At 36.0% G+C, this 27,381-nt stretch overlaps 1 protein-coding gene and 1 non-coding gene across 2 annotated transcripts; both read right to left on the bottom strand.

Annotated features, from left to right (window-relative positions):
- Positions 1 to 1,300: 1,300 nt before the first annotated feature.
- LOC132644904 (ubiquitin-ribosomal protein eS31 fusion protein) lies at positions 1,301 to 2,000 on the bottom strand. Its single transcript, XM_060361568.1, has one exon. The coding sequence runs from the start codon at positions 1,918 to 1,920 to the stop codon at positions 1,450 to 1,452; it is 471 nt and encodes a 156-aa protein (XP_060217551.1). The 5' UTR covers positions 1,921 to 2,000; the 3' UTR covers positions 1,301 to 1,449.
- A 24,942-nt stretch (positions 2,001 to 26,942) lies between these two features.
- On the bottom strand, positions 26,943 to 27,048 carry LOC132600957 (small nucleolar RNA R71). Its single transcript, XR_009567411.1, has one exon. It is a non-coding gene; the product is annotated as a small nucleolar RNA R71 (small nucleolar RNA).
- Positions 27,049 to 27,381: the final 333 nt, after the last annotated feature.

The following is a 27,381-nucleotide window of genomic DNA, read 5'->3' as shown; positions in this document are numbered from 1 at the left end:
TCATCTACGAAGAGGCCTAATTTCAAGCCTGGTTACCTTACTGTAATTACTCTCTTACACCTATACAGTTAGGAGGAGTAGTATATCTGGACACATGAAAATGCTTTAAAACACTTCATTAATGGTTACAGTTACTTTTTATGCAGCCTGCCAAGTGAATCGCAAATCTCTGCCAAGGATGTTGCTCTCCTTTTCTTTTTGTACAGAACAGCAATAGAAATTCAAAACTCATGGATATTGGCCCGCACCTCTACAGTTCTCTACTTAAATGCCAGAGGGGATTCAAACTGGTATAACAACCCCCCCCCCCCTGCTGCTTTTGAAACAGCTCGGAACTTTGGATACTAGTTTTAATTGGATGCTAGGTGACTTGTGAAACTACCTATAATAGACCGTTTTTAAGTAATCAGTTTAACAAGAAACTAAAACGGTCATTACAGATGTCCATCACCTTGAACAAAATTCCTCACAGACCTCCTCAGAAATTGCAATAATGGCAACAATTGACAAAACCCTAAACCTAAACTGAGAAGCAAGCATTACGGTTAGGGTGAGGTGACGCAACTAAAACACACAGGCACCTGTACTGGCTTGACAATAAGCAAATAGTCAATTCTTCATTCATTCTAGAATTCAAAGATAACTAAACATAGCAAAGCCTAACTGGCAATTTTGTTCATGTCGCCCTACTCAATAAAAGATCTAAACCAGACAAATTTTCACAAATGAAGCAGTATCCTCGCAAGAGACCAGATGAAAGCATCTAGGAATTGTCCATTGCTATGATCCAATTAGAGCTTAACAAAACATACCATAACATTGGGGCACATAAACCAATGGTTTTTCGGCAAAACTAGATATTTTATGTACATATTTTCTAGAATTGATCTTATATTACCCAATGGCACCCATGCTACAAAGAGGCTTAATGGTAGTTAAAAGATTAGTTATTCACGAAGAGGAACAAGGATCAATTCCCACTTAATGCATTTTCCTCCTTTCTTTACTAGTGCACCCACGTTCTAGAAATCCTGGATTCACCCCTCGTCTTGACAATCCCCACATAACACATAGCGCCTCACTTTTCTAATTTGATTTTTAAGTTCATTTTCAAACCATCAGAGTATATTAGGGACTGCAACTAAAATTGTTAAGTTTCAAACTACTATACAAAAAGCATGTTCAATTCCTAAAGACAATATCTAGTTAGCCGCACCACAGTTGCTATTGCTATATTGACATACACACATAAAGTAGAGAATTATGAATATAAAACTCAAGTTGATAATCTAAAACAAAATTTTAGAACAATAAGCAAAAAATGTTGCATAACTCAACAATCCCAAGGTTGCCACATACATCAAAAAGCAAAATCCATATAGCAAAAAAAACTCTAAATAACCGTTCAACAAAAATAGAAAAGTGACTCCATCATAAAATAGAGAGAGATTAATCGCCTCCAGCCTTGTTGTAAACATAGGTCAACCCACACTTACCGCAGTAATGACGGTCAAAGTGATTAGCCATAAAAGTTCCAGCACCACATTCAGCATTAGGACACTCTTTTCTCAACCTTTGAACTTTACCAGAATCATCAACCTTATAAAACTGCAACACAGCTAGCTTAACCTTCTTCTTCTTATGCTTAATCTTTTTGGGTTTAGTGTAAGTCTTCTTCTTCCTCTTCTTAGCACCACCACGTAGACGGAGCACTAAATGGAGTGTTGATTCCTTCTGGATGTTGTAGTCAGCAAGTGTACGACCATCTTCGAGTTGCTTACCTGCGAAAATCAAACGTTGTTGGTCTGGTGGGATACCTTCCTTGTCTTGGATCTTGGCTTTGACATTGTCGATGGTGTCGGAAGATTCGACTTCTAGGGTGATTGTTTTACCCGTTAGGGTTTTCACGAAGATCTGCATCTTCGCTTTTGGAGGAGAGAAATCGATTGCACTGCGGCTTCTAGGGTTTCTTTGTTGGTGATGGAATGAAAAGGGTGCCACTTTATCAGTAGGGTTTTACATACACATTCCTCTGTGATTGGGCTGGGCCTGTTGTGGAACTTGGGCCTTCCGAGATGAATATGCATTTTGGGCTTAGGTTGACTTATAGGATAAGCATCATTTTTTTTTTTTGCGCAGATTGTCCTTCTTTTGAGGTGATCTTTAATTTTTGTCCCTCAAATTGCTGGTCTTTAACTTTTGGCCTTCACTTAAAAAGGTGACCAAAAATACCCCAAAGTTCTGGGTTCGAACCCTTGCTCAATCAAAAAAAAAAAAAAAAAATTGCAAGGCAAGGCTTTTGCAAATAAGGCATAACTAAAAGTTTGTCTTACAAGGCAAAGTATGTCGTCTCCGGCATAGGTTCATAGAAAATAGAAAAATTTACAGCTCATAACTACCTCTAAGACTTATTTATTAGTAATAGCTATTTTTTTTTAATTATTTGTGGTAGCTTAATTATTTATCAAATTACCATCTATAACTTGTTTTTGTAACTGCAGTGTATTTCCCTAAAAATAAGATACCTCTCTCCCATTTACCCACAATCTCTTTTTTTTTTTCAAATATTTTTCTCTCATATCTTCAATTCACAACCGTATTTTACTCTCATTGTTCTTCACCATAATTATAACGATTTCTTATTCTTCCTTATCAGTTATCCAATCTCTACGGGAAACTAATTTTCGTTATGTTATTTGTTGTATTTCTCTTCAATTGTTCATAAATTTCATCGTCTTTACCTTCACTTTTGATTCATTTTTTTTTTATATTTTCAGTCATTGTTAGAGTATCTTCAACAAGCTCTAACTCTCCATTTTAATGGCGGATATTGATACTCCTGGCAAAAATACACCAGTGGCAATAAGAAAAGTAGTGGAGGATCTCCAGCCAATGGCCGAAGCTCAGCCGTAACAATTCGTTAGCTAATCTCCATGGATAGGCCGAAATAAGAGGAAACTCCTTATGTTTGCTAATCATGTGATGTTACTTATCTTATGAGTGATGAAGAATAGCATTGATTATAGCAATAAGCTATTATAGCATCATCTACGAGCAAGAGAATAGGTTGTTGTTGTAAAAACACCATTGATGAGAGTTGTGGAGCTTCATGCCTACCAAGTGTTTGATAAAATGTTTCAGTGTATTTCAGTATATTTTAGTGTATTTCTGTGTATCAACAAACAATATATCTTATTTTTCAGTATATTTTAGTGTATTATTTCGCTGTATTTATCTTCTTCTTTTTTTGGTGTAGAGCCTGTTTTTACTCCACTTTGTTTTCATGATTTTTGTATTTCGCTGCATTTCAATGTATTTTTGCATTTTGTATTTCTAATTTATGAAATAGTTTATGATATATTTCATTGTATTCCATTATATATACGCATACTACAACTTTATATTTCTTAAACAATCAACCATATTTTATTGTATTCCAGCATATATTTTTCTATGTTTGGAAGTTTTCAGATCTTTAGTGGTTTTTGAATTCAAAAAGTTTTGATTGTGATAAAAGTTGAGAGAGATTCGTGAGTTGTTATGGAATGCGTGAAATATGGTTGATTTAATTTAACTTACCATTTAAAAAGAAAAAGAAGAATCTGTTCAAAAAATATAGCCCATTTTTACTCAAAACCGATTTTGTATTTCCTTGTATTTCAAAAAATCTGTTCCATAAATAGCTCTTGATTTCACTGAAGCGTGTTTACTGTTCACTATATTTCTCTTTATTTAAAAAAAAAATAGAAATACACGCGTTTTTAAAGAAAAGTAGTTACGCTTGGTAATTTTGCTTTTTATAGTTATATCTAGTTAGAAGCCAATAAAAGGTAGCTATTTATGTAAGTTTCACTAAAAAATATTATTATTTTTTACTTTGCTGGGTTTCGAACCCAGAACCTAGAGATATTTCCGACCATCTTTTTAAGCGAAGGGCAAAAATTAAAGACTAGCGAATTGAGGGGCAAAAATTAAAGACTAGTACGTATGAAGGAAAGTCGTGCAAATTGCCCGATAAACATTAGGTAGAATGGCCACTTTTTGAGCTGGTAATCAAACTTTAGCCAAAGTTTCAAATATAATTGAAAAATAACAATTAGATAAAAATATTCCTAGTTAAAATACGAAACAACTCTAGCATATGATGCTGGATTTTGAAACTATGACAAATTGAATTCTAGCTATGTTTTGGAGTTTGAAAAAATTCTAGAATTTGAAACTCTGTGACAATTTATGGAGTTTAAACTAATAAATGTCCAAACTTAAGGAACTTTTCATAAAGTTTGAAATAGGTATCATGAGTGAAATAATGATAAAAATTTAAAATAGGTGCAAAAAGTAAAGTAATGATAAAATTTAAAATATGTATTTTCGATGAAACAGTGATAAACTTATATGTTTTAAAATAGGTATCATGAGTAACAAGTATTACTTCTACAAGTTGAAATTCCATGACTGTGTCTTGGGATTTTTAATGGAGTTCCAAATAGATATTATGAGGTAAATAACGATAAAGTATTAAAATAGGTACTATGAAATTATAAAAGATGTAAGTTTTAAATAGGTATTAGGAGTGAAATAGATACTAAAATAATATGAAAGGAATTATTTCACTCATGTTATCTTTTTTGAACTCAAGACCAATATCTTGCGCGCTTCAAACAAGTCTTGCTATAAAATTCTCAGAAGTGAAATCATAGGACCGTGTCATGAAACTCAAATTGATAAAATTGAAACAAATTTTGGAGTTCGAACTTATAAACGTTAAAATTTCATTAATTTTTTCAGAAGTTTGAACGGTGTTAGTTTTAACTCAAGGAACAATTTTTTGTAGTCCTTGTATTTCAAGTTGAGTCTAAGTTTTTTAAGGTTTTTTCGTGTTTTAATCTATAAGTAGAATCTTTCAAATAATATTTTCGCTAGAATCGTTCAAATAATATCTTGGCGTTAAAAAGTGACTAAAGTTTAATCCTTTTTTTCGTTAATCACTTTTTAATTAGGGCTAAAATTTGATTAGTGTATCGAAAATTGACTGTATGCACATATCTTCCTTGTCATACATCTAAGATGGACTAAAATAACAAATAAATCAGGCTCTTGTCTACATCAATCAGGCTTGGACTCATTGTGCTCAAATTGGCTGCTGGACTTGTGAGTTGTATGATTTGTAGGAGTGGGCGTTTGCTGTTCGGTTTGGTATTTTTAAAGTTCGAGTTCGGTAATTCGATAATTGATAGTTGAAAATAGATACTAAATACCGAGCCAAAAAAGTTCAGTTCGATAATCGGTTAATCAAACCTTGCTTCAATACAGTATGTTATACCGTATTGAAGTCGGAAGACTTGCTGTATTATAAATTTAATATCATTCCTCCAATTATTGAATGTTTTTTGTGTGTGAGTGTGCACTTCTATTCTCAGTTTCAGCATATAATAGCATTGTTCATCTCTTCAATTAATGAACTTTATATTTGGTCTCTTTAACTAGGTATATGTTCCAATATTTAGGTGCAAGCACGTTTTGCTACTGCAAAAGATCGAGTCATAGCTCGTTGGGATTCTTTGAGCTGACTATTGTCAATTAATGGACCTGTTATATATATGGATTATAACTAGGGGTGACGTTTATTAAATAAATAATTCGATGTCGTAAATATCGAATATCGAACGGTATCAATATCTCGTATCGAATCTGAACCTGAATACTGTAATTTTGAAACTTTACTCTCGAATACCGTAATTCTGATACTGTAATTCTGAATGCCGAATTATCAAAATTTCTGATTTGATTTTCAGTGTTTTATGCCTAACCCTAATGATTTGTTCAACAGTATAACAATTATCGTACATGGAAGGAGAGTAGGGGTGAAATAATGTAGGAAATTAAAAAGTGTGAGTTCATATAATCAACCAATTAGATTATTAAAAATTTGAAAAAATCAAGAAAAGGAAAATCCATAGGGTAGAGAGGTTGTATTTGTTAGACCCGTGACACAAGAACAAGCAGTTCAAGGCATTATATATAAATATTCATGGCAAAATACTATGAAAAGCATGATAAAGCTGACTGAAAAAAAGGGAATCGTAACTACCACAAAATAATACGATTAATCGAAGTACAAGAAATAACAAATAGTACAAGTAATAGAAATCAAAGTATAAGGAACTACAAGAATAATACTACAACTACTGGTATGAAAGGATAGCACTAGCCTACTTACTAACCTTCTACTCTAATCCTTGTTATCCATAACCTCATGTAAGGTCATGTCCTCGGTATACTGGACCTGCGTCATGTCCTATCTAATCACTTTTTCCCAATACTTCCTCAGCCTAACTTTGTCTCTCCAAAAACTGTTCATAGCCAACCTCTCACACCTCCGCATTGGGGCATTCGTGTATCCTCTCTACACATGCTCGAACCATCTCAACATCACTTCCCGCATCTTATCCTCCACTGAAGTCACTCCTACCTTATCTCGGGTCTTTTCATTACTAATCCTATCTTTCCTAGTATGCGCACACATCCATCGCAATATCCTTATTTTCACAACTTTTATCTTCTGAACGTGGGAGTTCTTGACTGACCAACACTCCACCTCACATAACATAGGCGGTCTAACCATCACTCTGTTGAACTTGCCTATAAGTTTTAGTGGCACTTTCTTATCACATAAGACCCCGGATGCGAGCCTCTATTTCATCTACCCTGCCCCAATACGATGTGTGATATCATCGTTGATCTTTCTATCTCCTTGGATAATAGATCCAAGATAGTTGAAACTTCCTTTCTTTTGGATGGCCTGAGTACCAAGCCTCACTTCCACGCCAACTATGTTACGTTACTAAACTTGCACTCCGTGTATTCTGTCTTAATCCTACTCAACCTGAACTCTTTGGACTCTAGAGTTTGTTTCCAAGCCTCTAGCTTAGCCTTAACTTCGATACAAGTTTCATCAATTAAAATTATGTCATCCGCGAATAACATACACCATGACATCTCTTGAATTTTTCGCGTCAGTCCATCCATCACACATGCAGATAAAAATAGGCTAAAAGTTAATCTCTGGTTCAACCTTATCGTCACTAGAAAGTGCTTCGAATCTTCTCCCCTCGTCTTACTCTGGTCTTGGCTCCATCATACATGTCATTGATCGCCCTAGTGTACGCCACAGGTACACCTCTAGCCTCTAAGCATATCCATAGAATCCCCCATGATACTGTCTCGTATGCATTTTCTATGTCGATGAATATCATATGTAGATCCCTCTTCTTCTCCCTATACTATTGTTACACCTCGAAAATTTTCGCGCCGTTTCCGTCGTGAGTAAACTAACGTAAGCTTGGAAAGATCATGGAACCATTACAAGGTTAAGGAATGAATACTCTTAATAAGTGTTAAGCAACTGTCTAAAGGTTTTGGGATCAAGCAAATCGAAAAAAATAAGTTTGTCGAAAATTTGGCAGAATTTTGGACAGAAATTTTGGGTCAACTTTACAGAAGTATATCTCCTAGTATATTAGGAGTTTTGAGGTAGAACAAAATCCTAAATTGAAGTTCATTGAGTCTAGTTTCCAACGCAATAATCCGCTCGTCGATATGACATCGGAGTAGGGAGTTATGGACGTTACAAGTTAGGCCGGTAGAGCAGTCCACGAACCTGCAGCTACAGTGTGCGAATGCGCAGCTACAGTGCGCGAAATTTTAGGTCAGTGGAACCGACCTCGGCAAGTATAAAAGGACCCTTTTGGTCATTTTTCCAACTATAGACCATTCCACAACATAGATATATATTCCTACAAGTCCATATGCAAACTTTGGTCATAAAGTGTTAAAGTTAGCCATCAACGAGGCTCGGGAAGCGTATAGGATTTTGTAGCTCTTGTTCTAAACATCAAATCTTAATGGGACGAAGGGATCTATTGAAGATAAATAAGATTTCAAGCTCTTCCAACTTTGATTGAGGTAAGGATACTCTCTATTTTTGATATTATGAATGGTATTATAAAGAGTTAGTTGTTAAGGCTTCGTAAAGGCTAGTGATTGGTTGAGACATTGGGAAAACATCGTGTGGGATGTTTTATTGAGTATATTGGTGTTGATGATGATATTATTGATATTAGTGTTGCTATTGTTGTTGTTTTGTTGGTATTGTGATTTCGGGCTAGGGATATGAACAGGGGAGATGCTGCCCGAATTTCGGTAGATTCTAAAAGGATTTAATTTGAAGGCTTAAGATAAGCATGTGATGATAAGCCTAACAATAGTATGAATTCTCTTGAATATAGATCTACGAGCTTGGGAGGATAAGGGTTAAGTAGTAGGAGACCAAAAAGGTATGTTAAGGTTATCCCTTTCTTTCTAAAGGCATGATTCTTTCTTATAAACCTATACGTGTTTTCCATAACATTCTTATTCCTAAAAGCTAGAAGTTCATAATTCTTAGAGTTTCTTATGATGCTAAAGATAAGTATGTTCCATGATGATAATGATGATGATGATGATTCCATTTTTGGAGATTCCAAAGCTTATGGTTTTGATGCTATTATGAGATTATTGAGTTTATTTCATGATTTTCTTGATTTTATTCATTGTTGTTGATCTCACCTTATGATAATTGTTCCTTCAAGGTAAGATATAGTGATGATCATTGTTCCATAATATAAATTGGAGGTCACCGACCTTACGTCACTCTGATAGAGTTGGAGCTTTTAATTGGGCTCTCATGCATGCTTTATATATATATATATGTAAGTATTTTCTCACACCGTGCCTATATGGCTGAGCAGCACCACTACGGTGGGCGACTATGGATAATGATAATAACACCGTGCCTATATGGTCGGGCAGCACCACTACGGTAGGCGGTTATGGATAACGATGATAACACCGTGCCTATATGGCCGGACAACACCACTAGTGGGCGACGTGAGATGGTCACTCCTGTCACACCTCATTTTAACCGGGTTTATTTAGGGAGGTATGACGTATTGGTGATTCCTGTTTATTTTGTTTTAAGGAGTCGCCACCTAATTAATTTAACGGTGAATTAGGACACCTAAATATTAACTAAGGGAAAGGTAAAACTAAACCTCAATTAATAGTCTGCTTAACTAGTGTAATTCTAGGTAAGGGCTCTATATTATCCTAAAGGGAAGGGGTTAGGCATCCTTTAGAATCCGTTAACTTACGGTTATCCGACCAACTTAGGTTAATTAATTAAGATTAAATATAAAATTTAGAAAATGACTTTAAAATATTGCTGAAGTTTTTAAAAGACAATAATGTTAGTTGGAATAAGATTTACATAAAATATAATAATTTGCACAAAAGGGGACTTTAAATGCTATTTTAAATAAACTCATAAATATTACTACGACTTTAAATAAAATGCTATTTTGGAAATGAAAACTTATGAAAAGATAGTTTGCATAAAAGAGAATTTTAGATGTTGTTTAGATAAAGCTTAAAATGTTGCTAATAGTTTTTTTTAAAGGGAGTAGCATAATAAAATGAAGTTTACAAAACATAATAGTTTATATATATAAGTAGAAGAAAAATGCGAATTTATGCGATGTTTTGATAAATAATTAACAAAACTATGCAGTGAGATATTAATTGATTTTGAATTTTAGAAGTGTGAATATGAATATAAAATGGCTAATACATTTCCTTTATCAATTCTTTTTATATTATCTTTATCAACTATGCTTAATGAATAATATGTATGATTGACTCAAAAATTTGAAGAGTTACAAAAATGTGTTTGAATTTAGGCCTATTAATGATATTTTGAAATTGAGATAAGAATATGACCCTTTTAATTCGAAAAATCTGAATTTTATACTACCAATTATTCTAGAAGTCTATTATGGATATTATAAAGCATTTTAATATAAAAAGAAAATAAAATGAAATTTATGGAATTAATTATTGATCTCTTTTAACTAACTACCCATTAACATCGTTAAACGTTTAAGACCACTTTTATGCTATTTCTAAAAATTTGTCCCAGTTTCCAGTCTTGAAGACACTTGGTTCTAAACGATTGAAGAGTGAGAACTTATAATGAAAGTTTTGAAAGTGATTTGGCCGACTTCAAAAATTTTGTCCCAGTTTCAAGATACTAAGACATATGAATTTGAACAGTGGGGAGACCAAAATCTCATATGAAAAATCTTTATGTATCTTATATGAATTAAAATGGTTGGACAAACCGAAGATATTAAACATTTTAAAATAGAAAGGCCGAACCCGTCTCGGGTTGCCTAAATTGAAATGAGCTGGTCGAGAAGAGGTAAAATAGCTTGCTTGGTTTGAGAATCTGGCATAGGCAAAGTCTAACGAACTCCATGGGATGGAGTCATATGTGATGGAGTTTGAGAAAATGACCGATTTTGAAGTACAATATGGTTTAATTCAGCAACTATTGCTCAAGACGAGGAATGATCTCCGAATGTGTTTCTGGTTCATGTAGGATTACTTGTGATCGGTAAACTAAGAGATGACTTAGATGAAGTGGTTGCATTGATCAAAATTTGCTCCATTTTAGAACGAATCCTTTTAGTTAACCAGGTGATTATTGGCTTTAGACTGTGTGAAATATGAATGCTCCGCAAGTTCCCCTTTAGCACAAGTCAACCTTTTTGTTTTGAAAATAAATTTAAAAAGAAAAAAGATAAAACAAAAAAGAAAAAAAAAAGAAAATGAGTCAGTATACAGTAAGGACATATTATTGCATATAAACACATTATTGCACATGATACATCGCGTTCTTAAAATGCAAGGGACCTCTTTATGCCCGAGGTAGGCCTAATGAACATTTGAAGGACAAACATGTCTTTTATGTATCATTCCACAACTCTTCCTAAAACTAATTTACGAGAATAATAAAAATTTATTACATACCAGTTTAATAATACAATTCAAAGTTAATCTAAGATATCTAACACTTCATCTCCACTAATTTCTTTTAGTTATCTTCAAACTCCCGGCATTAATTGGATGCTCCACGACAACCTGCAACAAAATGTCAGTTTTTCCTGAAATATTTATCTATAGAGTACTAGGTCCACATATTCCACACATTTGTCCTTCAAATAATGCACATAGATAGTGAATAGTGTCACTTAGAGTCATAGACTCATTTGGACATTTGGTAAGGCTGGCTAATGAACTTAATACACCAAGGGTATTAAGTTTCCTAGGTTTAAAATGATGCATGTCCTTACAAGGTTTGGTTCCGCTCTACCCTAGGTAGACTAAGAGTGGGTTTACTAGACACAAGGTTCCCAAGCGGACTGCTCGAGTGAGAAGGCTACGCGGTCCCCGTTACTCGGGCACCCCGCGCATACGCCAACTCTCCTAAAATTTGGATTCTACGAAGAAATTTGCGGGTGCGCAAAACACACCTCGCGTGTACGTGTGATAGTGTGAGTTTTCCAGAAATGGAGGAAATATGAACGAAATGACAGTTTAAGGAAAGCAGTAATATACATATTACATAGAAAATGCACATAAGGAATGGAACAATAAAAAATACTTAAAAGCATAGAAAGCAACAATATAGGCAAAATAAAGCAGAACAAACAAAGCATGCAACAAATTATTTATTAACCTAAGTTGTTATGGTTAAAAGCCTAAAGTTCCCCAGTGAAGTCGCCAAGCTGTCACACCTCATTTTAACCGGGCTTATTTAGGGAGGTATGACGTATTGGTGATTCCTGTTTATTTTGTTTTAAGGAGTCGCCACCTAATTAATTTAACGGTGAATTAGGACACCTAAATATTAACTAAGGGAAAGGTAAAACTAAACCTCAATTAATAGTCTGCTTAACCAGTGTAATTCTAGGTAAGGGCTCTATATTATCCTAAAGGGAAGGGGTTAGGCATCCTTTAGAATCCGTTAACTTACGGTTATCCGACCAACTTAGGTTAATTAATTAAGATTAAATATAAAATTTAGAAAATGACTTTAAAATATTGCTGAAGTTTTTAAAAGACAATAATGTTAGTTGGAATAAGATTTACATAAAATATAATAATTTGCACAAAAGAGGACTTTAAATGCTATTTTAAATAAACTCATAAATATTACTACGGCTTTAAATAAAATGCTATTTTGGAAATGAAAACTTATGAAAAGATAGTTTGCATAAAAGAGAATTTGAGATGTTGTTTAGATAAAGCTTAAAATGTTGCTAATAGTTTTTTTTAAAGGGAGTAGCATAATAAAATGAAGTTTACAAAACATAATAGTTTATATATATAAGTAGAAGAAAAATGCGAATTTATGCGATGTTTTGATAAATAATTAACAAAACATACTGACCTTTTGTGGGTGCAACGAAGTGAGGCCTCGAATCCTTGATCTAGTTCGAACACTGCGAATCCCAAATTCGTACACACTCGGGTCCAAACAGAGACCACAGTAGTAAAACAAAATGTAATGTTTTGAGATGATATCAAGATAATTTATAACTAAAATTTAAAGGAAAACTGGAACAGTTGAAAGTTCGTATTTTTGAGAGAAAAAATGGTGATTCGGCGTTGTTTTCAGGGGGTTTTCAGTTTTAATCCTAGGGATTCTTTCAATCGAATAATCAATTTCCAGGGGGTTTCGCCTATCCAGAAGAATCCTCCTCCTTTTTTTTTTTTTTTTTCCCCCTCTTACGAATCAACCGAGATCACCATTTATAGGGTGATTTGTTAGGGTTTTCGTTTTATTAGGAGAGAGAGATGAGCGTGGGGGACAAAACGAGGTGGGGGTGACAATGGCATGGGGAACAAGAAGGCGTGGGGGTGGCAGTGGCGTGGGGGAGACAGGGTGAAGTGGGGATGGCAGGTGAGGGAGATGGAGGAGAGAAGGAGAAAGAGAGAGGAGGGAGATGAAGGAGGTGCGGCTGGAAAAGAAAATGAAAGAACCCTAGGGTTCTTTTGTTTCAACTGACCCGGGTCGGGTCATTGGGATGGACCGGGTCAGTTCAAATAGTGTGTTGGGTTGGGCTAAAAATATATAGGCTGGGGTACTTAAAATGTGGGCTAATGGATTTGGGCTAGTGTATTAAAAAGGATGGGTTGATTGAATTAAAATGTGGCCAGGTAAATTAAGATGTGGACTGGTTTTGTGAATTGGTCCAAATATAATATGAGTTGATTGGGATACTACATTTAAATAAAGGACCTATTTAAATAACTTGTATTAAAATATTACTTAATATAAAATATGTAATTATTGATGCTCAGATAAAAAATGGAATTGTAATAGCCGTGCAATAATATTTTGAAAATCCGACAGTAAATACACACTATTATTTAATTATGCAAAGATAAATGCAACGCGTGTGCGTAAGCTGGTAAAATGCCGAAAATGATGATAATAATAATAATAATAATAATAATAATAATAATAATAATAATAATAATAATAATAATAATAATAATAAATGATAATGATGGCTAGTAACTGTAATAGAATAATGAAATGCCGGTATTGATAAGAGACTAATAATTATAGTAAAAATATGATATATATTTTTCAATTTTCCAAAATATTAGAAGGATAAATAGGTATTTCGGAGGAGAGGCGGGACAAAATTGGGTGTCAACAACTCCGGATGCAGGAGGCCCGGACTCTAGCTAATGATTGTGTTATATATGTATGAAAAATGTTTTCTTTATAAAGCTAAGCATGCATGGTATCCGCCTTATGTGGTAATCAGATGTACATGTTATCTTTATCTTATGTTATGTTGTTATTTATGCCTTAAATACTCAGTACACTCTTCGTACTGATGTCTTTTCTTGTGGACGTTGCGTTCATGCCTGTAGGTAGACGGATCTGACCCCTAGGAGCTTCATCAGCAGAGTTTCAAAAAAGCTCCAGTTGCTTCGGAGCTGCAATTTATTGGTACTACTCTTGCGTATATATATATATATATATATATATATATATATATATATATATACTTGGGCATGGAAGAGTCCTACCCTGTCTTCATGGATTCCTGTATTCTATATAGAGGCTTGTAGACATATATATGTAGCTAGATGTTCCATAACCTTATCAGTTCATATTGTTATATAATATTTTGGCGGCCTTGTTGGCTTGTGGTGATAGGCATAGTTGTTGATGGTTATGTAGAGATGTGTCGTTATCTTGTGACATATGCCCTTACAGGTTATGATTCCCATAAGCTATCTTTGTGGTCCACCTAGAAATGTTTATGGGAATCAAGTTTAGAGGTGCTCGGTAGGTTAGCTCTGGGTTCCCGTCATGGCCCCCTAGTTGGGTTGTGACAAAAGTGGTATCAGAGCAGTTCGTCCTAGAGTATGTCTGCGACCTGTGTCCAGTAGAGTCTTGTTCATGGGTGTGAAACGCGTCACACTTATAAACAAGAGGCTGCAGGGCATTTAGGAATGATTGACCTTTCTTTCTCATCTTAGATCGTCCGATAGAGCTATGTTATCAAGATTCCCTTTTTCCTAATCGTGTGCTATGATTTCAGCGATGCCTATGAAGAGAAAAGAAACAGCGGCCCAAAAGGGCAAGACAGTGGCCGAAAGGAAGACTGAGCGGGAGCCGCCGGTAGATATAGAGGAGGGTGAGTCTTAGAATGAGGTTCCATCTCGGACCTCTCATACTCCACCCGTTTCAGAGGAGCATGAAGGGGCTTCAGCTTCAGCTCCAGCTCTAATACCCCCAGTTCCTCCACCCGATACCTCCGGTCAGGAGATGAGAGAGGCTATCCAATTACTGACTCAGTTAGTCACCGCTCAGGCTCAACAGCTGGATGCTAGTCATGGTGATAGAGGGGTCAGTGCAAGAGCCCGTGATTTTATTAGCTTGAACCCACTCGAATTCTTCGGGTCAAAATCGGATGAGGACCCGTAGAGCTTTATAGACGAAATATCGAGAGCCTTGCGGATAATGCATGCTTCGGATGTGGAGTCGGTAGAATTGGCCTTCTATAGATTACGAGATGTTGCAGTTCATTGGTATACGATTTAGATGTCTTCTAGAGGAGTCAATGCTCTTCCACCAGTATGGCAAGAGTTTGTGGATGCCTTCTTCGGACATTATCTGCCACCGGAGGTTCGACGGGCCCGAGCTTACAGATTCTTGAATCTTAGACAGGGGAATATGAGCGCTCGAGAGTATAGCCTCCGCTTTAATTCTTTGGTCGGGTATGCCCGAGCCATGGTAGCTGATATGGGAGACCATGTATATCGGTTTGTGAGTGGGTTGTGCCGCATTTGATTAAGGAGTGATTGACCGCCTCACTCCAGGAAGGAATAGATATCTCTCGTATTCAGGCCTGTGCCCAGAATTCGGAAGAACAGTAGCAGCCGCAAAGGGGTGAGCGTGATTCTCATAAAGGGTATAGTAAGAAGGCTAGATCTTCAGGTGGCGTCAGTGAGTTCGGAGGGGGTCAGGGGCAATAGCATTCTAGGCACTCAGGCCATTCAGTGGCTAGTGCACCTCCTCGATTTGCAGGAAAGCGATTTGATCGTTCTAATTATTCTGGACCGGGTCAGAGCTCCAGACTTTCGGGTTCCCAGAATAGAGGTGAATCCGGTCAGATGAGACCGCCCTTTCCACAGTGCAACCAATGTGGTGAGCCACATTTTGGATCATGTCGTTTGGGTTCGGATGTTTGCTATGCCTGTGGTCAGCCAAGCCATATTATGAGTGAGTGTTCATTTCTAGGCATACGAAGTATGGTGCAGCCTACCGTATCGGCAGGCGGATCATCATCATCGGTGCGCCCTCTGGGACAAGACACTCAGACATCAGCAGGTCGTGGTAGAGGTAGAGGGGAAGCGTCTAGCTTGAGCAGTCCTTAGAACCGTATTTACGCATTGACTGGTCGACAGGACTTGGAGTCTTCACCCGATGTTGTTACAGGTACATTGTCAGTATTTTCTTATGATGGGTATGCATTGATTGATCCGGGTTCTATATTGTTATATGTTACTCCTTATATTGTTGGCCGGATTGAGGCGAGACTTGAGTCGATTAAACCTTTCAAAATGTTTCATTAATGAGACGTCAGTATGATTAGATGGGAGTTGTAACTTCTTCTCAAAGTAAGAAGTGGAAGGGGATAAGTATATATTTAAATATGACCCTTGAGTATAAATATGCTAATAATTTAAGAGTACAAAGGGGTGGAAAAGATAAGAGAACGATGTACGTTACTAACCATATATCGACAAGGGCCTTTTATCATATAAAATACATTGGCAGGGATGTTGTATGGCAGTACGAGTATAAGGAGATGTGAATATAAGACAAAGGTAGGACTAAGGTACAGAAAAATTCTCTTTCAAAAGCTCTTTTGTCACAAGATTATTTAGTTAGTAATACAATGCTGAATAGCTAATGAAGGATATGAATGATGCTTTGAAGAAATTAGTTGTATGATGGTAGATGAATGAGTTTGAAGTCGTAAGTTGATATAAGACGTGCCCTTCATTAATGAGATGAAGTTGTAGTTTAAGAGAGGCTTGTCTAAACACCGAGTGCTTATGTAGCAAAGAAAAGGAGAAATATTAACAATCAAGGCAAATTTTAAGAATAAAAATTTGCGCTAAATACCATCACGATGATGAAATGGGAAAGTGAGTAATAGGAGAAAGGTGATTTTGGAAGAACAGTAAAGAAACTATGAAGATCCTTTTAAGGAAAGATTAGGCCTATCCAGGATCAGTACGTCTACGAGAATATATGACTCATTACAAATATGTCTAACTGACTAGATAAAGTCAGACGATGAATAGTCACAACTAAGATTAGTTGCGGAGTCGCTGAGAGTATGTACTTACAAGAAAAAGGAGAACTAATGGGATGTTAAATATAAAATAATGGGCTAACACCCTAAGGGGAGAAGATGAGACAAACAAGTATTGGATCAGAAGTAGGCCTTATTAAAAGATGGAAATATGATAATAAAGGATGATAAGATGTAAGAACGATTTGATGATAAACATAACCAGTCAGTCATGTGCATGACTAAGTAAAGATTGAAAGGGAGTACACTAAGGAGGAAATTACTCAGAATTTCAAGATAAGAGTGTAATAGGAAGTTCAAAAATGAAGAATTAAAGAAGGATTGAGTATGATGGTCTTCAAAGTAGATAGTAGACTAAGATAAAAGTTAAGTGAAATAGCCACCGCGAGCTAGTTATGTGGATACAAAGTTCAACATCACAAAACAGCTAGGAAAGCATTGTACGGGGAAGCCTTAAAGGCAAAAGTATTCAAGCCAGAATCTAGTAACATCTTGTCGATGGAAAGAAGTGGAGTTATCAATTGAGAAAGACTAAAATGAAAATGAACTATTCGGAGGAACGCGATTATTTGATGATACAAATGTGTATGATGATGATATGAGAATTCCAGGCATAGAATATTCAAGAAATAATCAGCATGGAATTATTCGATTATCTAGTTGCTTTAGTTACCCGATTAAGATGTTCAGTTCTCTACTAGCACATGAGGATCAGTATATATAGAGAAACCTAAAGAACATAGATTACTCCAGTATTCTTTCCCGCCTTAAGATAAGTGGGTAAGTAAAGCACACTTTTTGACGTCTAAGGATTGTTGACACCCAATTTTGTCCCGCCTCTCCTCCGTAATACCTATTTACGCTTCTAATATTTTTAGAAATATTAAAAAATATACATTTATTTTTACTATAATTATTAGCCTCTTATCAATACCGGCGTTTCATTACTCTACTACATTTACTAGCCATTATTATTATTATTATTATTGTTATTATTATTATAATTCACAATTTTATCATTTCGGCATTTTACCAGCTTACGCACACACACTGCATTTATCTTCGTATAATTAAATAATAGTGTTCGTTTACTGTGGGTTCTCGAAATATTATTGCACGGCTATTACAACGCCATTTTAAGCACTAATGATTGCATATCTTATATTAAGTAATATTTTAACACAAGTTATTTAAATAGGTCTTTTATTTAAACGCAGTAGCCCAAGCAATTCATACTATTTTCGGACCAATTCACGAAACCAGTCCACATTTTAATTTACCTAGCACCATTTTAATTTACCAGCCCAACTTAATTCACCCCAGCCCGAATAATTAACCAACATTTTGGACCAGCCCATTCTTTTAATTTGGCCCAGCCCATTACCCAAGTTACCCGACCCGGTCCATACCCATCCCCTTATATTTTTTCAACCCTAATCTCTTTCTCCTTCTCCTTCACCCGCCGCGCACCCCTTTCTCCTTTCTCCCTTCTTCGATCCCTTCTCTCTTTCCCTCGTCTCTCCTCTCCACGCCACTGCCACTCCACTCACCCTTGTCCCCCACGCTCTGCCGCCCCACTCCCCTTTGTTCCCCACGTTACCACTGCCAACCCCACTCCGCTTTGTCCCCCCCACGCCTGTCCGTCGTCTCCCCCCAACGCTCCTCTTTTTAGTTTTTTATATACAAACGAAAACCCTAATTCGGGATATAAATAATAGTTTTCTGTTAATTATGGGACGGTTCGGGAATCAGAGGGATCCCCTTACAAAACGAGTTTCTGAACCCCAAAAATCGTGGAGAAGGACAGGTTTTATTTGAAAAAAAAAAGGCCCCGAAAATTAAAGCCCTGAAAATCAAAAGAAATCCCATAGACGAGATTAATTCTTTAGCTGTATTGCTGGATATCAAGTCAAAATCCACACCATTTTGTTCTGTTTTGTCCTTAGCATCTGTCTAGATTCGAAGGGTATACAAATTCGGGTTTTTTTTTTTTAGTGTTTTGAAGTAGATTTGAAGTGTTCGAGAGTATATCGAAGGCTTCGCACCCATTTCGCTGCACCCGAAGAAGGTCAGCCATTTCCCCTCCATCTTCTTTAATTTTACGATTCTGTTTTAATTTCATTGTGTTATTTGTTTTTAGTTTTGTGGTGTTCATGTTTTATTATCTTCTCTAATTATGTTGCCTGGATTTAGTTATTCTCTTACGTTCTGTCTTCTGCCTATTTAAATCTAATAATGAGCATAAGTTGTTTGATTTGACTATACAGTTATTTTGTGTGTTTAGGCTTTAAACTTCACTACCATGTTAATCCAAAATATGAAGCCACGTAAGTTTGGGGTCCTAAGTTTCAGAGTAAGTTTGTTTTGTTTAGAAGGGATAATGAGTAGAAACTGAATACGATTGTTCGTGCTAGCTTTAAGTCACATTGTTCTCCTAAGATGTATTTGTTTAAGCTGTGTGAGAAATAAAAATAGTGTCATGCTAGCTTTAAGTCACATTGTTCTCCTAAGATGTATTTGTTTAAGCTGTGTGAGAAATAAAAATAGTGTCAAACTCTCGTTCATCTTTTTCATTATGTATTAGAAGTCAATCTCTTTGTGGCATAATCAAGAAATATAAATGGATACATTATTTTGCCTGCTAATGTATAAACTGTGTAAATTGCGAAAAAACGCATATGCCTTGGTAGAAAAAGAGATCTATTTGTTGTCGTATAGTGATCTCCAATGCCTCTTCTTTCAGTTTCAGCCTTTAGTTCTCATGTGTATCTATTGATTAATTAGTGCATGCTGGTAACTGGTTAGCATGTTTATAACTTATTCACTTAGTATGGAGGCAGTTCAGTCATTAAGCATGCGATGTTGTTTCTGTTTAAGGTTGCATGTTGTTTGGTATAATCGATAGTCTAACTCAGCCTAGTCTTTTTCACCTAATATTCTTGAACTATATGAGATGCCCATGAATTCCCCTACCTTACTTTGGATTTTTATCAGTTTGAACACGACCATATTCTCAGTCCTGGGCATTTTTTGGTACAGCTCTGTTTGAATTAAAAAAAACAGTCTGTTCATAACTGCTGTCTCCCCATTTATGACATAAAATGCTTTGTGTTCTGTTTGTTTACCCCTGTAAGTAATGAAACTGAAATGCGGATTTAAGTATTATCATAGGCTACGAAACTGCAGATATTTATATACGCCGAAACTATTTTAATTAAGACGCGTGATACGTGGTTGTCCGAGGTTCTATTCCATGTCTGAGTATTATCTCGCTTAGATCGTAATTTGTCGTGCTTGAATCGTATATACGTGTGTATATTGCTGGTATACTTTCGCTGAAATACATTAGATATACACAGAATATACGCTCATCTGTTTTGAATTTTTATTCTTTTCATGGCCGACCTGTTGAATTTATATTTTTTACATCTTTGTCGATTAGATACTAATCCTTTTCTTTCGTTTATGCATGATCATCGAACACGAGTCCGCGGGACTTGTTTTCCCTCCGCATTCGGTGTTGGGCTAAAAGCCCAACATGACTCCTCTCTCTGTCCAGCCTTCTCCTGTCCGCAGCAAGCATATACAAAACATTATGGGCTGAGGTCCATATAACAGCGACAACCCACAGCAATGCACTGAAATTTCTGGGCTGAAGCCCAACAGCAGCTTGGTCCAGCAGTCCTAAATGGGCTGAGCCCATTTAACTTATTTGCCCCTTCTATTTTATTTTTGTGCATTTAATTTGTATTGCATGACTAATTCTTTATTTTGTTTTATTTTCTTAATTTAGATAAACCTTAGTGAAATTATTAGGTTTAGTTTTAATAGTGGGTAGTTAGGAAGACTAAAATTAACTCCATAAGTTTTATTCTCTTTTTTTATGTTAAAATTATTTATAATGTCTAATATTTATTTTTATTGGGAATAATAGATTTGCAAAATGGCATGACTATATATTTCAAATAAAGGGAATCATATTTTACTATCATAGACATTTCAAAGCATTGTTAATACTTAAATATAAACTCTAGTATATTCATAAATAAATCTGCAAGTTTGAATCAATCATGCATTAAGCATAGTCAATAAAAGATAATTAAAAGAGAAAGAAAACTCACTTCCTTTTGCTTCCCATTTATAAAAAATAGTCTAGATTTTTCTACATAGTCATATTCATATCACACTATTTTATTCAAAGTTTAATTTGCTAAGTCTTCTATTAAAAATTATTACTCATATGCAAACTATCTTTTGCAAGTTTTATTTAAAAAATAGTATTAGTATTTAAAATCATATCAACATATCTTTAAGTGTTATTTAGCATTTCAAATCTTCTTTTGCTAAACGGCCTTTGAAATCTCCTTTCTATGTAAATTATCATATTTTCTATCAGTCTTGTTCTAGCTAATATTTCTCATTTAAAGCCCCAGCAATATCTATAAGTATCATTTTAAATAGCATTATTACATCTTTTTTTCTTCTTTTAAAACCTTAGGAATAATTTACAAATTATTTTCTTAATATTATATTTGCGTTTAGTCTATACTAATTAACCTAAGTTTGGTCGGATAACCGTAAGTTAACGGATTCTAAAGGATGCCTAACCCCTTCCCTTTAGGATAATATAGAGCCCTTACCTAGAATCATACTGGTTAAGTAGACTATTAATTGAGGTTTAGTTTTAACTTTGCCTTAGTTAACCTCTAGGTGTCCTAATTCACCGTTAAATTAATTAGGTGGCGACTCCTTAAAACAAAAATAAATAGGAATCACCAATATGTTGTACTCCTAAATCAACCCGGTTAAAATGGGGTATAACAAGGATATGTCATGAGCATGTAAATTAGAACCTTGAAGAAACTTAGGATGATCAATTAGTATGGATTGAATTTGCATATGGTATTAGTCATCCTTCAAATATCCATATGGCTCATTTGAAGTTCTATAAGAATGGGAGAATGTCAGATTGTTTGAAATTTGGAATCTCATCCTGAAGAAGTTTACGAAAAGTAATAAGGAAGGTAAGTATGACCCTTGGATATCTTAGACTTCGCAAAATGATAGTCGAAGGACCTACTAGATTTACCCTCAAAATTGAAATTTGTATATTCACTCTTTTACATGTATATGCTTCGCAAGTGTATTGAGAAATCCCCCCATAGTTGTACCAATAGATAATATTTAGAGTATAAAACAATTATCGTATGAGGAAGTCCCTACTACCCTCTCAGATCACCAAAGTTATAGGATGGTGGATTAAAAACTAGAGATGTAGCCTTGGTAATAGTACGATGAAAGAATGTGAAGGTGTTACACATCGGAAAATTTTCCGTTGGTACGCAAGTGAATGAACTAGTGAGGAGTACGAGTACCCGATATTTTCATGAGTAAGAAATAATATTTGACGACCCTAAGTAAGATTCCGAAGGCAATGACAATAAGAGATAGGTTATGCTCCATAATGAATAATTATAGGCTCTGAAAATGTGGAAAGTTGCAGATCTGCATTTTGGCCAGTTGCACGTAAAATGAAATACGGACCGTAAAGTGGTATACGGCCCGTAAACTGCCATGTCGTATTTTGGCTTCTAAAACTTCAACTTTCTGCCAAATGATCAAATGGTTAAATACGACCTGAAATACGGACCGTAAAGTGGTTTACGGCCCGTAAACCGTGATCGTAAATCACCATGTCTCAGCCTGAGTTTCTGGTTCTGTTATGATTAAATACGACCACGAAGGACGGTCCGTAAACTGGAATACGGACCGTAAACCAAGTTTACGACCACTGTGCTGCTCACTTAAGATCAGATTTTGGGTTATTAAATAAGGGACCAAGTTTATTATTTCATTTCCACATGACACCCCCTTCTCTCTAAAACATCTCTCTACATTTATTCCATAATATTTCAAGGATTATTAGTCATCAACAACACAAATCAAGTGAATCAAGTGTAAGGAAACCCATTAAGATCATTCAAGTCAAGAAATCTCATTGAAGGAAAACTAGGGTTTTTGCTCAAGTGGAGTATTTCGACCAAGGCTCGTTCCTACAACATATAAGGTAAGATTTATGGTATTTATATGTTGTTTAAGGTATTTGAGAGTTAAAATGCTTGGACATTAGATGAGTATAGAAAAAGGGGTCATGAATGATGAATAGTGACATTTTGAGAAAATAGTTTGAATTGAATTGTGACTCTTGTTGTGTTGTGATATGAATGTGTTATAAATGATGTTAAGATCATGAAAATAGGCATTGTATATGAATGGACGAAGTCGGGTGATATGACCATAAATATGGGTGAATTGGGAGCGAATTGAGAAATCTAGATAATGGGGCTAATGTAAATGATTAATGGTCATTGTTATGGTGTTGTGAATGTATTGTTGACGTTTGAGAGTTAAATTACGATATGGAGGAATGTTGTATAAATAAAGGAGATGTTGTCCGATTTTCTCTAGCTTTAGTCATATATGCTAGTTGTCGACTCTAACGATAGTATGACCTTAATGAAGGTAGACACGCGAGCTTCGGAGGAGGACGTGCAAGTATAGAATAGTTGATCGGAAAGGTATGTAAGGCTAACCATTCTTTCATAAGGCATGGTTCTTTGACCAAACGTCTAAATCTTCTACAACACTATGATTTCTTCAAGTGATTTGATCTTCCGAGCTAGTAAGCTCACGATCCGCGATACACTATGATTGTACTAGATCCCTCGTATGACGAGTACGCCTAGAAAGATAGACGTGATGAATGACTATAATAGTGATAATGATAGTAATGATGATGAGAATAATATGATGTTAAAGGTGCCTACGGGCTATTGTATGTACGTGTTCCTATGAAGGGCTATAATAAGACCCCGACCTTATGATGCCGGGTAGAATGTATGTATATGAATATGTATAGAGTATGTATATGATTATGAAACACGCGCGCACTTCTGCAGAAGGTACAGATAACCCTGATGCCTTGGTAGGGCCAGGTATGTATGACCTTGAGCCTTGGTTGGCCAAGTATGTATGAAACACCGAACCCTCGTGGTCGGGCATGCTATATTTGTATATATATATGCTACGTATATGACATCTACATGAGTACGAATATATTATGTATATGATGTAAACGATACGAATGTGAGTAAGGATATGTAAATGGTTACGGGTACGGATATGGAGCTATGTACACAAATACGCATTAGAAATGAAAGGTTCCTATGTGAGGTAAGTAAGTGCCTGTGACGATGATATTACTGTTTCCCATCTTGTGCTAATTGATTGTTCATTATGCTTCTATATCGATATTGATCGTGCTTTACATACTCAGTACATTCTCCATACTGACGTCCTTTTATTTGTGGACGTTGCGTCATGCCCGTAGGTGCACAGCGAGACAGACTTGATCCTTAGCTGCTTTCTCAGAGATTACATAGCAGAGCTCCATTTCATTCGGAGCCGTAGCTTTTGGGTTCTTATTCTTTTGTGTACATAATTATGGGCATAGCGGGGTCCTGTCCCGCTCATGTGATATGTTATACTCTTCTTAGAGGCTCGTAGATGTGTGTATGTGGTTAGATGTGTTTGGCCTTGTCGGCCTATATTTTGTATATCATTTTGTTGGCCTCGTCGGCCTATGTACATTGATGTGGCATAGATGCCTATGATGATATAAGAAATATTGTCGTCTAATGGGACTAGTATGATGGATGACTAGAATGCATGATTTGATTTATGGCTCACCTAGATGTTATGTGAAAGTATGTCAAGGGGGAGCCCGGGTGGGACAGCATCGGGTGCTCGTCGCGGCCCCCCCTAGTCGGGTCGTGACAGAAGGTAGAAGAGATGACTTGAGAAGTTAAGAAAAATACGAGATCCAAGTATCAGCATTTGTCTTCATTACTAAAGGAGATCTAGATTGAGACATTATAACCTTCAGGTTGGTAGTACTATAGCTACAGAGGAAGCTCTACCGAAACTTCCATAAGATCTCTGAGATTTAACATTTGAGAAGTAATGTTTTTTTTGGGGAGGGGGGGGGGGGGGAGAATGTTACACCTCGAAAATTTTCGCGTAGTTTGGGTCGTGAGTAAACTAACGTAAGCTCGGAGAGGTCATGGAACCCTTATAAGGTTAAGGAATACTCTTAACAAGTGTTAAGTGATGTGGCGTGATTTTTACGCCAAAATCGATACTTTTCGGCTATAAGTTTTACTTGTTGTTAAGCAAGTCGATGTGATTTTACGTGTTTCTTAGTGTTTTTCAGGTAAAGGAACAGATTTGGCACAATCGCAGTTGAAGTGCAGAACCAGGTCGTAAATTGAGGTTTACGGCTCGTATTCTACAGTACGGGGCGTATTCCGTGGTTGTATTAAAGGATTTCAGAAACAGAAAGTCAAGCTGAGAAGATGGTGATTTACGAGCTCAGTTTACGGACCGTATTTCAGTTTACGGTCCGTATTCCATCACGTATTTAGTCATTCAAGCGTCTGGCAGAAAGTCTGAGATTAGCAAAGTGAAAGATGACCAAGAAATTTACGGACCGTAAACCACTTTACGGTCCGTATTTTGGAAGGTTAAGTTCCACACAGTTGAGAAGACGACGGGGCGTAAACCAATTTTACGGTCCGTAAAGTGATTTACGGACCGTATTTCATCATGACGGGACTGAAGTGCAAAATCTGTAACTTATGTAATTTCAAAACCTATAAATAGTCATTGTAGGGTTTTAATATTCATCATTCATTATATTTTTGTCTCTTGACTTAGAACAAAAACTTCTCTCTAGTTTTTGAAGATTCAAACATCAATTCAAGTATTACCAATTCCTTCTTTTTATTCCAAAGTAAGCATTTATGAATTCTTCAATTTCTTATTTCTTGTTCTTTGTCATGAGTAGCTAAATTCCCTTACTAGGGTTGTGAACCCAATGATGGGTGTTTTGTGATTGGGTGTTGTGATTGATATACACATAATGGATTATTAGGGTTTGATTATTCTTCATTCTTCATTCATAATTAATGGTTGCAAACATTGATTAAAGCCATAAACCTTAATTTATTTCGAAAAATAATTAGGGTTGGTAAGAATAATTAACAAGAACTCAAAGCTTTAAACTTTGTTTAATAAATTCACTCAGGAATAAGAGGAATTTACTTGGCATGATTAATCGTTCTTCATAATCACTTTCTTATATTTGGGAAAATCATAGAAAAATATAATCTTTATTTATTGGAAAATAATAGAGATTCACATAGAGATTAAGTGCATTCATATAATGATCCATTAGAAGTATATCAAGATCAATACCCATGATCATACACTCTATCTAACGGGGACACAACCTTAGTTTCTCTTACCATAAATTTCCACCAAAACAATAGTTTAGAAATTAGTCATAGACAAAACCCAACTTTTACCATCATAATCGGATTAAGATATTAGACCTAGAACTTAGCATTTACGACTTTAGTAACCGTTTCACACCATATTCCCTATGGGATTCGACCCCAACCTTGTTGGGTTACTATATTTGACAACGTCCGCGTTATACCAATAATAGGTGTAATTTGAGCGTATCAAATTTTAGCGCCGTTGCCGGGGAATACGGTTTTGAAATTACTAAATAGGGTTTGCTTTGATTAAAGTCTTTTGCTTATCCCATCACACCTTGTTTTCTACTCTGTGTAAACTAGGTGAACGTGAATCAAAATCAGCAGAATCAGCGTGCTGGTAATCAAGTGAATCGGTTGAACAATCAGGCGAATGAATCTGATGATGAGAATATTTTTGCTGAACTTGTTCAAGAGAAGGACTATGCATCTGCTATTGTTCAACCTCGATTTGGAGTTGCTACAGTGAAAATTGACTCATCTTTATACGAGCTGTTGAAACTTGAGGGATACTTTCGGAACTCTACCGAGAATGACCCTCAACGTCATTTGCAGAATTTTGTGGATGTGTGTGCTAATCACATCCAGAACAATGTTCCACAAGATGTTATTCGGTTGAGGTTATTCAAGTATTACTTAGCTGGGGAGGCAAGAACATGGTTCGAGAAGCTGCCCCGAAATTCGATTACTTGATGGGCAGAAATGGTAGCTGTTTTTCTTACAAAGTGGTACCCCCCTAGCAAGAAGGCTGAGATTCGCGACAAGATTTATGAATTCAAGCAGCGACCGGGGGAACAACTATATGAAGCCTGGGAGAGGTTCAAAGAGTATTTGCAGAAGAGCCCTAATCATGGTTTTCCGGAAAATATATTGATGGAGAAGTTCTACATAGGGTTAGATCCAGTGACACAGTCAGTAGCTAACAATGCAGCTGATGGGTGTTTTATGAACAAGACCTTTCGACGAGTGACCACCATACTTAACAAGCTGACAACTCATAATCAGGCTTGGCACTCAAACAATGCTGAAGTGGTACCATATGGTAGTGCTATGCTCCAGAATATAGTGAAGGAAAATCAGGATACCCAGCAAACATTGGCAGATCTTGCAACAAATATTTCCTTGCTGACGAAGAAGTTCGATGAATCTCAGATCAAAAAAGCAAATGTTTGTGAGGATGATGTAGTTTT

This window comes from Lycium barbarum, chromosome 6 (genome assembly GCF_019175385.1).
Source record: "Lycium barbarum isolate Lr01 chromosome 6, ASM1917538v2, whole genome shotgun sequence".
NCBI classification, from domain to species: domain Eukaryota; kingdom Viridiplantae; phylum Streptophyta; class Magnoliopsida; order Solanales; family Solanaceae; genus Lycium; species Lycium barbarum.
This window is presented reverse-complemented; position numbering and strand designations above follow the sequence as displayed.